The following is a 17751-nucleotide window of genomic DNA, read 5'->3' as shown; positions in this document are numbered from 1 at the left end:
TTGTTGGCGGAACTGGGCTTGCAAGATGTGTGGAGGAGTAAGAATCCAACATCAAGCTGTTACACCTGTTACTCATCCTCCTATAATGGTCTGTCTCGCATTGACTTTTGTCTGGGTAATGCTGCTGCTTGCTCGGTGATTCAGTCTGTACTTTATGCCCCTAGAAATATTTCGGATCACTCCCTGCTCGTGGTTCAGCTGGGGGGTCTCTAACCGGCCGGCCCCCCGACTGTGGAAGGTCAGCTGGCTCCCGCTCCTCCCTGCTAGCGACCCTATTTCGCCGGTCTTGCGGGATTTTCTCTTACATAATGAGGCCTCCGCATCGCCCTTGGTGGTGTGGGACGCCTTGAAGGCCCATCTTAGGGGGATCCTTATTACTAAAATTTCAATGATTAAATCTAGGACTAAGGACTGGGAGAATCAGATTCTCGCTAGGGCGGGAGATGCAGAGCGGGCATTTGTGTCAGACCCCACACCTGTTAATGAACGGCATTGGCTGGAGACCCAGGCCCTATATAGACAGATTTCTATTACTACTGCGGAAAATAAACGTTTTTTTATACAGCAACGTTATTTTAATGGAGAAAATACTGGTAATCTGTTGGCTGTTATTGCTAAGGCTCAACAGGGTATCTCTCCCACATTGCAGCGGTTCAGGCTCCTGATGGCACGCTGGCTCAGGACCCTGTCCAGGTTGCCTCTGTGTTTACTGAATACTTTAGGGCCCTATATTCCTCTCGGGTCTGTACTTCCGAGTCATACCTGGAGGGCTTTCTGGTCGATTGTGAATTCCCTCAAATTTCGTGTTCTCAGCGGCGGGAGTTGGGTAAACCTCTGACTGTTGAGGAGCCGTCTGTGGCTGTCTCCCAGATGGCGAACAATTAAGTCGCCCGGGGCTGATGGCTTCCCTACCGAATTATATAAAACGTACGGGGATACCCTCCTCCCGGCCTTGCTGACTACCCTGAATGAGGCTCACAGGGTGGGAGAATTGCCAGACGCTATGCGGGAGGCGATAGTGGTTGTTCTCCCCAAACCTGGAAAGGATCCATTGCTCCCGGACTCATATAGGCCTATCTCCTTGCTTAACACGGATGTCAAGCTGTTGGCTAGAGTGCTGGCTAACAGATTGGCGAAGGTTGTCTCCGGGTTGGTACATGTTGATCAGTCGGGTTTTATCCCTGCCAGGTCGACTTCTTTGAATCTTCGCAGGCTGTTTTTAAACCTTCAGCTCCCGGTTGATAATCCGGGGGGCAGGGCTATTCTTTCGCTTGACGCTGCCAAGGCTTTGGACAGCGTAGAGTGGCGGTACTTGTGGGTGGTGCTGGGCCGGTTCGGACTCGGTGCTGCATTCATTTCATGGGTTCAATTGCTCCATACTGGGCCTAAAGCGCGTATTAGGTATAATGGATCTCTTTCTGACCCTTTTTCTCTGTACCGGGGTACCAGACAGGTTTGCCCCCTCTCCCCTTTACTGTTTGCGATAGAGCCCCTTGCGATACTGATTAGGAACTCCCCCTCTATAGTGGGCTTTTGCCGTGGTGATAGGGAGGACAAACTCTCCCTCTATGCGGACGATGCTCTACTGTATCTGGAGGACTTGGGAGGCTCTCTGCAGGAGGTCATGTCCCTTATCACCAGATTTGGTACATTTTCTGGCTTTGCCATTAATTGGGACAAGTCGGTACTGCTCCCCCTGGACCCCCTCCAGGGGACGCTGCCGTCTGCTTCCTCACAGCTGCAGGTGGTCTCTACTTTTAAGTACTTGGGCATCGTGATATCCGCTAACCCTAAAGATTATATCACTTTGAATCTCAAACCCCTGCTCACTCGATTTTGTGCTAATTGTGCTAGTTGGAGCAAGCTTCCTCTTACGGTTACGGGTCGGGTGAATTTAATTAAAATGATATGGGCACCTTAATTACTCTATATTCTGCATAATTCCCAAATGTGGATACCTAAATACTGGTTTGATAGGGTGGACTCCCAGTTTCGGGCACTTATATGGAAGGGTGGTGTGGCCCGTCTGAAACTTGAAATTCTGCAATACCCTAAGGACAGGGGTGGACTAGCCCACAGATGTATTTTTTTGCGTCACAGGTGCAGCACTTCACGGGATGGGACCTCCCTGACTGCACAGACCCCTCCCGGGCTTTGCTTGCGCTGTCTAACTTGGGTTTTACTTCCTTCTCTCTGATGGAGATGGGGTTCCCTGAACTGCCCCTACACTGCCCCACTGCATATCTTTTTATTCGATTATGGAAGGCGGTTAAACTAAAGTTTGGTCTCTCTGGCTTCTTTGCTCGTACCCTCCTGTGGAATAACCGTCTATACGGGGAGATTGCCAGATTGGGAGCCTTCCCTGGGTGGGTCCGGGCAGGGGTTAAATATTTTTCCCAGCTGTATGGCCATATTTTTAAGCCTCTGGCCCAACTGCAAGCGGAATACCCGCAGCTTGGAAATTGCCGCTACCAATACTTACGTTTATCTCATGCACTTCAGAGCCAGGGTCGCCATACGCCTCTGCGGCTGACTGAATCTCCATTTTTAGAATCCATCTTTCGGGATAGTGAGAAAAGGGGCATTATCTCTAGAATATATACCACTCTCCTAGCCTACCTCCAGGACTCTTCCCTGCTCCCCTGTAGGGATAAATGGGAAAGGGATGTTGGCACCATTGACGGTGACAAATGGGAACAAATCCTTGAGGCGGGCCCCCTGGTTTCTGTATCTGCTAGCCATAAATTGTCCCACTTGTTTGTGCTACATCGTATATATAGAACCCCGAGACAGCTTCACGCATGGGGCAGATGCTCTTCGCCCCTGTGTCCTAAATGTAAACTGCACACCAGTGATTTTATCCACATGCTCTGAAAATGCCCTAAATTGGTACGCTACTGGCGATTTGTAATATCCACTATCAAGGACGTATATCAGGTTCAACTTCAATTGGATCCGCTGGTGTGCCTACTGGGGGGGTTGGATGAGACGCTTTATCATCCACATATATTTGTGGCTCTACTTCGACTGTTGTATTTGGCTAAGAAGCTTATTGCTTGATTGTGGATGTCTTCTAGCCCCCCCACTGGTGCGCAGTGGATCCATTCTGTTAATTCTATTTTGACACACGAGAAACACCTATTACCATAGGAAAACTCCTTTAAAATTCGAGAGCATATGGGGCTCCTGGTTAGCCTCTCCTGGAGTAGCTCCCCCTCAACTCATCTTAAACCGATTGCTTATGTAGGCGGTGGTGAATTGTTGGCAGTTGAGACGATTGCAGCACACTATGTTAGGTTTGTTGTTATAAACTTTTTTTTTTTTTTTTTTTTCTTTTTTTAGTTTTATCCTTCCATACTCCATATGACATGGCATGGTTATTCCCTTGAGGTTATGCTCTTTGCACTGGACAGCATTGTCTTCTGTGATCCTTTATGGTTGTATGTACATCTGCACTGATTTTTATATCTTCTGTACAGTGTTTTTTCTGTTCTATGCCATTTCTCAATAAAAGTTTTTTTCTGATTTAAAAAAAAAAAGAAAGGTAAAACACTGGGTAACAAGAAAGCTCAACAGGAGCGAAAAAACCCAGGAAAGCAAAGTAAACAAGGGGAAAAAACCCCAACAGGAGGAGACAGGCTAAAAACTATCCTGTCTCCGCTAAGGCACTGCCGTACTTAGAACTTTGCGGCCAAAAGAGGCATCTGCTGATGCCAGGACATCAAGTTTGTAAAATTTGGTAAAGGTATGCACGGACGACCAGGACGCCGCCTTGCACACCTGAGTCACAGACGCCTGATGGCGGAAGGCCCAAGACGCACTAACCGCCCTGGTAGAGGACAGGGAAAGGCGGAACCTGATCCCTAATGGAATAGGCCTGTACAATCGTCTGTCTGATCCATTTGGAAATGGTTGCCGCAGACGCAGCCGTACCCTTCCGAGGTCCCTCAGGAAGGACAAAAAGACAATCCGACTGTCTGAAAGATTCAGTAGACGACAGATAAACCCTGATCGCCCGAACCACATCCAAGGAATGCAAGGCAAACTCCTTAGGATGCTTAGGCTTCGCACATAGCGAAGGCAAGACAATGTCCTTGTTGAGATGAAAATCTGAAACCACCTTCGGAAGGAAGGACTGATGAGGTCGTAAGACCACTTTATCCCTATGAACAACCAAATATGGGGAGCGGCAAGATAGTGCTGCCAACTCCGACACTCTGCGAGCAGATGTGATCGCCACCAGAAAGGCAACTTTCCGTGACAGCACAGGCAGAGGAATCTCCCGGATGTTCTCAAAGGGAGGACGTTGCAAAACGGACAGAACCAAATTCAAGTCCCAAGGAACAAATAAAAAGCTATCTTTTTAAAAGAAAAAACACTTTTCTAGAGATAAAAAATAAGAAAAAAGGCTGAGACTGCAGCCCCAGCCAGGGAAAAGCCAGCCTACTCTTATGCTAGGCAGAAACAAACTGAATTGAGAATGCAACTAGATGGGGGTATTGGACCAGAGGGACAGAGCCCTGTAGGTGTGTCTATACAAAGTTTTTTTGTATAACAAAATCTTCTGCCTAGCTTACTCCTATGGATAAGACCAATACCCAGACGTGCAGACTGTATGAGTGGGCGGCGACTGTCAGAGGACGTAAGAGAAATCAGGACTCCTGCCTTGCCAGACAGAGCTGTACTGTGTGGCAGAGCTGTGTAGATCTCATATCTGAACAAAAATATAAATCCCTAGGTGGGTAAAGCAGCTCCCTTATGTGTGTTATATTTGTGTAGTTAGTGGTGCCTAAAAGGACAAAGTATAATTTTTCTTAACAGAAAGGGAATTAACACAACGGACACATCCTACTGACTATATGTCCCTAATGCCTCGTACACACGCATCGATTATTGGCCGGGAATTTTCGGCTTGTGAGTATGATGCTTTCGACAACCGACTCCGACTTTTCAACCGAAAAAAATCTGGTGTGCAGGCTATAAAATTTTTGTTGGCCATCAACACAACGACCGATTTTCCGTCAGTCAGTACAGATTTCGGCAGACAAAAATCTGATGAGCAAGACTGGGCATGCTCAGAGAAGAAAAAACACACAGAAAGTAAACCAGCACATGACATCACTTCTGAAGTTGATTTTTGTTGGCCGAGAAAATTCGTGTGCAGTCTAGGCACATTCCAACCAACAAAACACCACTCTGGACAAAATTCTGATGTTTAGGTTTGTGATTTTTGCTGCAATTAAGCTTTAAAACAATCACATGGCCTTTGCTGAACTAAAACACTTACCCAAAGATAGTAGGGCTTTGTCTGGCCATGCATAACTTACTTCTCCTTTTGGAGGGAGAAGTTTGCACACATTTCACTGCACTCTTTGAAGCCTCGCTATTGTACTCTAGAGCTGCTGAATACAATAAACACTACTATGACAGAATGGGATTACATTGCAAACAAGATGTCATTTTTTTTTTTTTAATCTAAAACATTATTGCAAACACAATGTTCTCCAGTGTCAACTACCCACCTATAAGGTTTTTCTCAGGAGGTGGAGCAACAATGAACCCACTCTGGGAATGCTTCTCCGACAGCTTCTCATACAGGCCCAGAAAGTCACTGAACCTTCTCTTCACAGTGAAATTTTTGCTCCGAAACATTGGTAAATTGGTCTGTTATAGTAATAATAAAAAAAAAAAAAAACAATTGAGAGCCACATACAGTAAAATCTTGAAATGCGACTTACTTGGTCTGCGAGTGTTTATCTGGATAAACGAGCGATACGAGTAGCAACTGAGTATAAAAGAGAAGAGAGAGACACCTCGAAGTGTAGCAATATGGTTACATTTAAAAGAGAAGTATGGGGTTATTGCCCATTTTTACATACCTAGGTGGATGCAGCATCGGTCTGATGCTGCATCTGTCCCCGAAGCCTTTGCATGGAGAACCGAGCAATCAAACATCACCGAACGCTCGGTTCTGACAGCTCCCAGAGCAGAGAGCTGCTGACTGACTCTCTGCTCTGCCTCCACCTCGCTCATTGGTGCGCTGAGCTGTGGAGGGGCGGGGAGCGGTCGGCTCAGGCTCTCAGCACCTCACTGAGAGGCTGTGCAGGGTGTCAGTCCAGGCACCTGGCGGATCCCTATCCCTGGCTGTACATCTCCTTTAATGAAGGTACAACATTTAGCAAATCACATGGTTTATGACAAACAGGCACAGCAAGTATGTAGACATTCAGAATAAAGCTGTCCACATAAGACTGTCCTCCGCACCGCCGGCCCTCACCACTGTCAGTCTGCAAATGTGACTAGGAAGACTACCCCTGCAGTAGAGCGATCTCAAAGCAAGGCTTGATGCGTGGTAGAGATGACGTCGATGGCAGTGCGGAGAATGGTCTATGTGGATAGCTTTACCCCGGAATACCTGCATACTTACGTGTGCCTGTTTTAATCATCAACAATGTGAGTTGCTAAATGTTGTACCTTCATTAAATGTAATAATATTGCTACACTTAGAGGTGCCCCTCTTTTTTATACTCTGTAGCTGCTGCTGGATTCTGCTTTATGCATTCCCTATTGGCACTTTTTTTTGTCACCACAGAGGTATTCCTACCTACCTACATTTTTATTATTAATTGGTTGTGGAACGAATCATCTGAGTTTCCATTATTTCTTTTGATATACGAGTGATTTGGATTACAAGCACATTTCCGGAAGGAATTATGCTTGCAAATCCAAGGTTTTACTGTACACATCTGCGATTACTCAGAGATTAGTAATGTTACAAAATGCTCATCTGTCCATTTTACGATTGAAGTTTCAAGCTGCTTTCACACTAATCAGTTTTTATTTTGATTTTGCGTTAAAAAAAAGCGGAAGAAAATGCATGGCCATTAAATCCTATGGAGCTGTTCACACCAGTGTTAATTTTGTCGACTAAAACAGATTAAAATGTTTTCGTCGACTAAATTAACACAATTTTAGTCGACTAAAACTAAAACAATTCAGATGACTAAAATACGACTAAAACTAAAATGGCATTTTAGTCTTAAGACTAAAATACGACTAAAACTAAAATAACATTTTAGTCATAAGACTATAACTAAAACTAAATAAAAAATTGACATCATCAAAATTAACACTCCTCTGCTGGCCATTTCTATATCGGCAACACAATTCCATCCAGAGCATGTAATAATAGCACATTAAAGTTTAAATATGTATTACACCACCGCATACGCATAAGTAAGGAGCATCTACTAAGCTGCTGAAAACAAAACAATTAAGAAAAAGGCTTTTCTTATATTTTTCCCTAATATTTAATGTTGGTAATATATTCAGGTAATATGTGCAATGACATTACAGCCAATGGAGTTTACAGCAGTGTTAATTTCTTCAACGAAAACGTTTTCGTCACCGATTTCGTCACTGGCATTTTTCAACTGACGAAAACGAGACGCAAAGTATAGCACATTTTCGTCAAATGACGACAACTATGACGAAAATCAAATTCGTTTTCGTTAACGAACGAAAACTAAACGAGAATGTGAGGCAGGGACGTTTACCCAACTTCCGGTTTTCATGGAGCTCCGCCTGTGTGGCGTCTGGCGTGGTGTGCCCCGTGACATCCAAAGTGAGGAGTGGACTACTACAAGAGAGTCGACTCGAGACCAGTCACCTGACCTCACCAGAGCACTGCAGCTGCAGCACTACAGCCAGACGCGCCAGGCCGACTCATCCCACGGCACTGGCACCCGGCCACCACCACATCCAGAGCAGAGCACCCACTGTGAGTTAACAGCCAGGCCAGCTATTACTGCCTCCCCTCAGACCACTCACCAGTCACCACTGGCATCCGATTCCGCCATCCATCCAGGACTGTGTGCGTGCATATAGGCCGCTGAGGCCCGCCCGGCCCATCCTGTTCAACAATTTCAGTTCAGAGTCAGACCAGAGACCACTCTTAAACCTGAGACCCCCATCCAGCACTCTGAGCAGCACTGTGTGCACTCACTGCATTGACTGCAGGCAGCAGCATTACAGGCCTCTCTGACCTGAGCATGACCATTTAGATGACTAAAATTAGTTTTAGTTGACCAAAATGTAGGACGTTTTAGTCGACTAAAATGTACTGGAGTTTTAGCCGACTAAATACGACTAAAACTAAAACACTTGCAGTAGACTAAAATGGGACTAAAACTAAAATACCATTTTAGTCCTAAGACTAAGACTAAATTGAAATTTGCTGCCAAAATTAACACTTGTTCACACTGGTCAGTTGCATTTTTCAAAGCCCTGCTTGCTGCATTTTTGGTGCATGTTTTTGTGCAGTAAAAAAAAGGCACCAAAATCATTGAATTGAATGATAAACAGCACAAAAACGCACCTAGGGTTGCATTTTTGATACAGGTTTTGAGTCATGTCTTTTTTTTACAGGTGCAAAACGCACTGGAAACACGGTAAAAACATTTAAAAAATGCATATGCGTTTTTTCAATGGAGCAGTTAAAGTAGCCTTACAGCCTACCAGTTTGAGTAAACAGTAATAGAGTGCATGGTATGTTCACATAGTAAAAGGTCAAAGATAAACAATTATATAATAAAGCAATTCAAACAAATGGTAAATAAAAAAAAACATGGAGCATAGGTCATATGCTCAGTTTGAGAAAAGCCACAACAGTAAAGAATTGTGCTATTTAAAATAAAATTACACTTTTACAAAGAGGAGATTAAACCAGAACTCATATTTCTGCTGCTTACCCGGGTTGAAACTTGATAAGCTACATATGCATTCATTCCATCACCTGGGGATAAAATTTTCAGTTATTACTCTAGCACAGCAATCTTTTCAAGTATCAAACATTGATTAAAATAAAATATCAGTAGAGCTGTTTATTAGCTGTGCCTTGTTGGCCATTTTCTGTAAAATATTGTATTCTTATTATCTGCCTTTTTTTTTTTTTACTTTTTGGAACATTTACATGCAGAATGATTGAAGCAAAAAAGAGAAGGCTGCACAAACCAAACTTCAAAATATTGAAAGACAGAGGCTGAACAGTTCTGTTTGTAAAGTGCTTGCTGGAAAAATCAATGAGGTTGCTTGACATCTCAGAGGGATACAAGAGGTAACTACACGTTACACAGAATAAAATTAGTCAAACTGAAAAAACGCTCACCAATCTTCTCTGGGTCCGTGATATTGATGTTAAGCTCAAACTGGTCCTCTTGCTCCTCTTCTTCTAACTGAGAACAACCACAATCCAATCAATTATTTAATTTACATGCAATTACGATCAACTTCCTCAGTCTCAGTGGGCAAAATGACTGTGCAGGAAACAGAAAGTGGCAAGCAAGCTTTGGTACTATTGGAAGTGTTGGTACTATTGAAGTGCTGAAGCTTTGCTGTCGTTACAGTCTAGCGTTTGATTACGTAAAAGCATGGTATTAGAGACACCTCTCGGTGCCTGTACATTATACCTGCAGTTTTTTTTCTTTTAATGATAGATTCTCTTGCACAAGTCCCAAGATTAGTTAGAGATTTTCCTGCATGTTTGATTGTTTCTATGAAATTGAAGCAATAAACTAGACACAGTTCCTTGATGGCTTCAGGGGCTGGAACTAACACAGTCATCCTCTTTCAGACTCTTTTTTTAAGTTATAAAAGCTTTATTAAAATGACATGTTTTAACATAACATTTGAGTCAACCATCATGTGTTCTTGCTCTACACACTAATTTATACAAATTGACAAACTTAATGATTAGTCTGTAAAGTGCTTTGTTCTGTTTGCTTATTTTTCCTTTGCTTTCAGATGTTTTTCCTTCCGATACTCTTTTGCTATTACCTAAGGCCCCTTTCACAAATTCCGGGCCGTCGGCGGACTCCGTTTATCTCAGCGGGGGATCGATCCGCCTATCCCCGCTGAGCAGGCGGATGGCAGCTGTGTCTCTGCGCTGTATGCAGAGACTGGGCTGTCAGATCCCGCTGTTCTCTAGGGGGGAATCGGATGGGAACGGACCATCTGTCCGTTCCCATTCGATCCTATCCACTGGACGGATGGAAAATAGGGTTGACGGATCGGATGTCAGGGGACATGTCTTCGGTGACATCCGATGCCCCATGGAGATGCATGGGGCATCCGTTCAGACCTGCCAAAAAATGGACAGGCGGATCTTAACGGTCCCCCTGTGTGAAAGGGGCCTAAGTGTTCTTTGTATGTACAAAAATTGTTAATAAAAATTACCCGATTTAAAAAAAAAAAAAAAATTGACACGTTTTATTGTTTCTCCATCTAAATTACCTCTTCATATGTTTTCTCCTTGGGGGATGCAGATGCCGCTGCAATGAGCATAGGGGTTGTGAGTTGTGGCTCCTCCTTCTGAGTACTATGAGAATTGTCCACTGACAGCTTGACGGTAGATTCTGCAGGATAGGAAAGACTGTTAAGATGGTGACCACAAAATGCAGAAGAGATGCACAAAACATAAGTGTACCTGCAAAAATATCCTGGTCATCATCATCCAGAAAGAGGCCATTTTCTCTAGAGGGTTCTTGAGGAGTCTCATTCTTGGGCTCTGGAGTGATCACTTGTTTACTCTGAAATAGAAGTGTGCAGGGAGCAGTTAGATTAGGAGCTTAAGTCAAATGAGGACAGGGGACATGGATACAAGTAGAAGTCTGATGGTAAAGTTACAGACAGGATATCAATAGCAGTTTTCCACTATTCAACCTGGAAGCAAGCCAGCATGATATGTCCTTTACGCTGAGCCACACGCTACATCTACCTATGGGTGCAGTTATTTCATCTGTCTAGAAGACAAACTTTACAAGCATTTCAGGCATCACTCACAAAACGTGGCTGAGTAAAGAATATATTGTGTCCCACAGCAACCCAAAAATGATACCACTTTATATTTTCACAGAATTGGCAAATGGATGACAGATTTGGTTGGAATAGAAAATAAAAATGTTCTTTCTTCAAAGGCTGTTAAAACACAAGAGTAAATTACTATGATTGGAGCAGATGTGCATGGCAACCAATCAGCTTCTAGCTTTCATTTTCAAAGCAGAGCTAAAGCTAGAAGCGGATTGGTCACTGCTCCAGTTTTAGTCAATTCCCTCCAATGTCTGGTACATCATAAATCATCGGCACTTTCAACTGTTGCCATAATGTTTATCATCACGGACTGTCACTTGAGGGCTACATAGTCTATGAAGACAGTGATATTTCTGGGAACCTAAAGGTCAGTTAGCCAGAAAATTAAACATTGACACTTATAATATGCACATTCTAGTCGCCTCAACGGCCAGCAGAGTATAAGAGATGCAGTGCCGATCCCCCAACTGACAGCAGAGTATAAGAGATGCAGTGCTGATCGCCCAACTAACAGCAGAGAACAAGAGATGTAGTGCTGATCCCCCAACTGACAGCAGAGTATAAAGAGATGCAGTGCTGATTGCCCAACTGACAGCAGAGTATAAGAGATGCAGTGCTGATCGCCCAACTGACAGCAGAGAACAAGAGATGCAGTGCTGATCCCCCAACTGACAGCAGAGTATAAGAGATGCAGTGCTGATCGCCCAACTGACAGCAGAGTATAAGAGATGCAGTGCTGATCGCCCAACTGACAGCAGAGTATAAGAAATGCGGTGCTGATCGCCCAACTGACAGCAGAGTATAAGAGATGCAGTGCTGATCGCCCAACTGACAGCAGAGTATAAGAGATGCAGTGCTGATCGCCCAACTGACAGCAGAGTATAAGAAATGCAGTGCTGATCGCCCAACTGACAGCAGAGTATAAGAGATGCAGTGCTGATCTCCCAACTGACAGCAGAGTATAAGAGATGCAGTGCTGATCTCCCAACTGACAGCAGAGTATAAGAGATGATAGTGTTTGTTATAATGGTTTCAAATCAATTCTGACAGTTTTAGAACTGACAAATAAAAGCTGCTCCTAACTGTAATTAAGGGTTTGGTTGGCCCTTTCAGCTTATCTGGCAATGATGATCTGTCAAACATACATAAACAAAGTCTCCTAACAGTGTGAGTAGAACCAGGTATGCTTAGAGCGCGATAAATAAACAAATTCCTTAGTGAGAACATGTTAAATCTCAGACATAAGGCCGTGTTAGTGCTTACCGATTTATTGGTAAAACATACTTTAAGAGTCATTTTTCTATAAATCCCTACAGTTTTCATAAGAAATGATGTATGTGTACGGTATGCATATATGGGGAATAACATGCCAGCTTTTTTAAAGTTGTATAGATAACAGAAAGTGACTCACTCTTCTTCCTCCGAAGTTAGTGCTAGTGCTTAGCAGATTAAGCACCCAGTTCTATCCGAGTAGAGGAGGGTCCTTGTGATGACTTGCAGCTTACTCATGGTAACCTTTCCTCACTTCCAGCAACCAAACACAGAGGCAGGGGAGTGACAGGAAGGTAAGTTTGTACAACAGGAGAAGACGCTCACTGTTTAACACTGCATGAACAAAGAGGTTTCACTTAGGCTCAGTTCACACTGCTGCAATACGATTTTGGCCCAACTTTCAGTGCAATTATATAGTGATAATCGGATACAACTTTGATAAGGCTTAGGCTTGTATATTCTATTGGCAAAAAAATCGCACTTTCACTAATGTAGTACAGGAACCTTTTCCAAAATCGTTTAATGCAGCGTCACATTTATGTGAATGGGCACCATTAAAATCAAATGTGATTTCCCTTGTCATGTGATTCTGTGCATCTAAAGTCACATTTGAAATCGCACTAGTGTGACCTAGGCCTTAAAGCTTTATTTGTTATTTTAAAAAAAAACAGGTTATACTTACCTGCTCTGTGCAGTGGTTTTGCACAGAGCAACTCTCATTCTCTTCTTTTCAGGTCCCCCGCCACGCTCTTGGCACCTCCCGCTTGAGCAGTGCCCCCAGAAAAAGCTGCTTGCTCTGGGGGCACCATTGCATGCTCGCTCCCGAGCCACTGCTCTATGCATCCATAAGACACAGGTCTGTGGCTCGGTCCCGCCCCCCCACTCTCTCCTTATTGGCTCACTGGCTGTGATTGACCGCAGTGGGAGCCAATGGGATCCCGCTGCTGTCTTACTCAATGAGGAGGGAGAGTCCCGGGACAGTGGAGGATTTAATGAACATCGCTGGATTGGAGGAAGCTCAGGTAAGGATTTTAATCTGACTTTTGGCAAAACTTGCCCAAACAAGTTATTTCCTTTACATAACTATGTGGACGTTGTGTGCGCTGTCATTTACTGTAGTAGCATTAGCTACATAATCGGAGCTGTGTTCTAGCAGAAATGTGTTTCTTCCCATCTGGTGCAGCATTGTATGTCAATTAATAAAAACAAGGTTTCCTCTGAGTGGCCAAGGTGGGTGGATGACATAAAAAAGTTTTACATAAGCCAATCAGAGGAAGCCTTGTATTTATTGATCAACATACAAGGCTTGTCCTGAATAGCGGAGAAGCATTCAGCCCGACTATTTAACTCTGGTAGCAGATAGAAAGTCGCTTGTACTGCTTAGAGAACACAGCGTCATTTACTGGGTGTAGGAAACACTACTACAGTATACTACAGCTCACACAGCAGTGGGGAAAGATTAGGACTCTGGTCTGGATTTTATGGCTACCCGAGGATCAGTTAAGCTGGAATAGATAATTCATTCATTTTTGTTGGCTGATCCCCCACAGATTCCTCCATCCACACAAACAAGATAAATGGAGGAATTCCTTCCTGACAGGACAGTCTATTCTGACAGTGCTCTGTCAGAATGCACTAATCATCGGCTGCAGCCGCTGACTGCAAACGTTTTACAACATTTCAGACTGACTTTCGTTAAACAGGAATGGTTACATGGATCAAAATTTAACCAGTCTATGCTGAGCCAAATTTTGATCCAACTATGTCCAGCTTTGGAGACATTTCTCCTTACTTCCCGTTCTGCTCACAATGGTTTTACTTGACAGGAAGTCAGGGCAAAATCTGTAACAGACAGAAAATAAAAAAACCGTTACAAGTTTTAATCTTCTTTCCTCTGTTGAAGAAATACATTTTTTGTTGCTTTTGGAGAATTCCCCTCACTTCCTGCCTGGTAAAATGAGGTCAACAGAAAGGAAGGAAAGGGAAAGAAGAAAAACTATTTTGGCTGAAATTCATAATTCCACTGTATTTTCAAGTTATTTATGCGACCCCCAATTGGAAAGGGTTACTTCCTATCTCTGCGACACCAGGACAGGATATGGAGGACCAGGAAAGAAAGGCACAGACGACAATAACAAACGCTGTCATAAGTTAGAACCCTTCCCCATGCTACCGAAATGTGTTTTATCTTTTACTGGAGCCCTTTAAAAAAATATTTCCCACCACCTAATTTCCCCACAGGAAGTAAAGTGGAAAGTTCAAAACATACAAAGAAAATACAAACAAATCACTACACAGCCTCATCTATTTTACACAGTTCGGCATATAACTGATGTCTATTCCAAAGGCCTGTAAACACGATACGAAAATCGGAAGGAAATTTTTGTCCGAACGAACGATCTGCCGATTTTCGGATTGTTAGTATGGTGCTTTCGACAGCCGATTACAGATTTTCGGACGACAAAAACTGGATGTGCAGGCTATAAAATTTTTATCGTACGACAACACAATGTCTGATTTTCATTTAATTAGTAAAGTTTTTCGTCTGAAAAAAATCGTAAGAGCAAGACTAGGCATGCTCAGAAAAGAAAGAACACATACAAAACAATTCAACACATGACATCACTTCTGGAGTTGAATTCTGTCGTACGAGAATTTTCGTATGAAAGTAATCTGAGGACGTCACCGGAAGTGACGAAACGCGTCAGCTTGGACCGCACAGTGTCATTACGTCACGATAGAGGTGGAACGCAAGCCGGAAGTGAGTCTGTTGCTCCGCAAGGACGACGAACAACTCGCACCGCTAGACCACCAGTGATGTGTAACAGCTTTTAACTTACTTTACCTGAGTTACGGGGAAATAAAGACTGCTTTCTTTAAACCTTGTCACACTATTTGGAGACTCCTTTCTCCCCCACATGCTACTACTGATCGAATACCCCGGAGCATAGAGGAATTTCAGCATTCCGGAGGACCACACAGAGGGGAAAATCTATGAAGCCCAGTGGGCTTTGCAAGCGTGAATGGTTCTAGTGCCATACAGCATATAGAGCCCACCTCATTTGGTAAGTGATTCACTTCACCTATTCACAAGGGATTTGTTTGTCACGGCCAGAGCACTTGCACTTTTGAATTGAAGATATATTTGCCATCAAGGACATTTTTATAAATTTGGAGCACAAAAGTCACTTTATATGTTTTGGACAATTTTTTTCCGGCTATTTATGTACATATATATCTTTTAGTGATTTTTACTCCTCACATACAAATTGATTCTGTTTTTTACATTTTTATGCTTATTTATCTTGCACCGATTTGCACAATCAATTGATGGAGTCTACCTTGATGTTTTTTTGATATTTGTTATATTTTACACTGGTAATACACATACAACATTATAGAGCAATAAAGATATTGGCATTCATGGTTCTTAGCAAGCGCTGTATTTGATCTTCCATGAGATCATATATATCAAACTTTCCATATGAGACTAGCATGCAACAAAAAAACGGACGACAGATCGTTCCATAATCGGATCGTGTGTACGAGGCTTTAGAGTATGTCAGGTGTGTCAGATAGTTTTCTAATTAACCCCTTGAAGACCAAGCCTTTTCTGGCACTTTTTGTTTACAAGTTTAAATCAGTATTTTTTTGCTAGAAAAGTTAAGTATAAGGCCCCTTTCACACAAATGATCCGATCAGATCCGCCTGTCAGTTTTTCAGACGGACCTGATCGGATGCTCCATGCATCCCTATGGTGCAGGGAATGTCAGCAGAGACATGTCCACTGACACCCGCTGCTATCCGATCCTGTCCGTGAAATCTGGATGGATGGAAACCCTATTTTCCATCCGTCCAGTGGATCTGATGAGAACGGACAGGCAGTCCGTTCTCATCCGATTCCCCCATAGAGGACAGCGGGGTCCTGGCAGCTCCGTCTCCGCACACACTGAGCGGTCATCCGCCTGCTCAGTGAAAAAATACACTAATGAATTAAAAAAAAAAAAAAAAAAAAAATATATACCCCAATTTTTTTGTAAAATATGAAAGAGGATGTTACACTGAACGGGTCATGACGCTCATGAAATGACGACAAACTACGGTACTTCCAAATCTTCATAGGCGGCGCTTTAACATTATTTTCAGGTTACCGGGTTTAGAGTTACAGAGGGGATCTAGTGTCAGAATTATTGCTCTCGCTCTAACATTCGCAGCGATACCCCACATGGTTGGTGCAAACACAATAAACATATGCGTGCGCAACCTACTCATGCGTTTGCATCTGCGCACGGGCAAGGAAGGGATTAGGGTGCATTCAATCCCCCCCCCCCATTTTATTATTACGCTGTCCCTTTTAATTTTTTTTTTTTGTATCGAATGTAAATATCCCTTGTAATAGAAATAAGGATGACAGATCCTCTTTATGGAGAGATCTAGGGTCAGCCATAAACCCGGTAAACCACCTGCAAATCTCTACATATATATTCGCATTGCAGTCAGCAAGTAGTTAATTTTCACTGTCTTAGGTTTATGGAAATCTATGAAACAGTGATCGTAAACCAATATGTATCCAGTAGAGTTTTATCAGTCTCCTCACTGTGGTGTAATGAGTCATCACCTGTACAAAGTGGATTCTGTACGACAACTTTAAGAAAAATAAACAGAGGTGATCTCACAGATGTCACGCTTTAGATGTATTAAAGCAGGCTGTGCACTCTTCTGTTCTTCCTGTAGCCACCTGCATGCTTAAATGAGTCTGTACTGCTGACAATGACATTTGTCTAACCCAACCTGGAGGCAGTTCCTTGTAGAAGACGTGTAAGGAAAAATAAACCTTACCTACAGCAGAAACTCAATTATTTACACATCCACTGTATCCTGCATGAAGCTCTAAATTTTTCTAGCAAGATCAACTATCGATCCACCATAACACACCCTACAACTCAATTATCAACAGATTGATTCTTATACTATACAATACCCTCTAAAATTGATGAGATGATGAAATGACAAATTTCATACAGCTGTGTTGCCAGTCCAAAGGTGCAGTTTAAGTAAGGTAATTTTTACATTGGTCCAGCTTGGACCATACCTGCGGGATTCCCGTGGAAGCTGGAAATCACTGTAGTGGGTAACGCTACTACAGTAACGACGCTTGCTTCTGACTTCGGCTCCCATGCCGATGGCTGCCCTGCTGCTTACTGAACTGAACACAGGTGGTCACTTGCTTGGCATGCGTGCCATTCAGAGAACACTTTCCCAGTGAATCAAAAAGCCATCTCTGATTGGATGAGGTGGAAAGGATTAGGTCACCACCCTGCCTCTCCCCCTTGACTAATCAAAGAAGGCTTTGCATTAATTGAGAAAATGCAAAATGTGCCCAAGTGTCCCCCTATGTTCACAATGACACAAGACAGCAAGTCAGTGCAGGGCCCGCAAGCTTGCAAAGATTACTGTAGTAGTGGGGCTTACTACAGTGATTTCCAGCTTCCATGGGGATCCCACAGATATGGTTCAAGCTGGATGAAATTATGTAAAAATTGCCATAGAGCCAATGACTGTATACTTGTGCACCTAAATGCTTACTTCATGTATTTGTGTTGTAGTGGAAGT

General features: G+C 43.2%; 1 protein-coding gene across 1 annotated transcript in view; it reads right to left on the bottom strand.

The window, feature by feature from the left end:
• The window catches only part of SNX1 (sorting nexin 1), a 100511-nt gene that overhangs the window by 66873 nt on the left and 15887 nt on the right, over positions 1–17751 (bottom strand). The window contains exons 2-6 of the mRNA XM_082254708.1: positions 10484–10586; positions 10291–10412; positions 9167–9233; positions 8751–8794; positions 5523–5664 (exon numbers count right to left, since the gene is read on the bottom strand). Coding sequence (XP_082110834.1) covers positions 5523–5664; positions 8751–8794; positions 9167–9233; positions 10291–10412; positions 10484–10586 — 478 coding nt within the window. The remainder of the gene's footprint in view (positions 1–5522; positions 5665–8750; positions 8795–9166; positions 9234–10290; positions 10413–10483; positions 10587–17751) is intronic.

The sequence above is a fragment of the Pelophylax lessonae genome (genome assembly GCF_965119305.1).
Source record: "Pelophylax lessonae genome assembly, chromosome: 4".
Lineage (NCBI taxonomy): Eukaryota > Metazoa > Chordata > Amphibia > Anura > Ranidae > Pelophylax > Pelophylax lessonae.
This window is presented reverse-complemented; position numbering and strand designations above follow the sequence as displayed.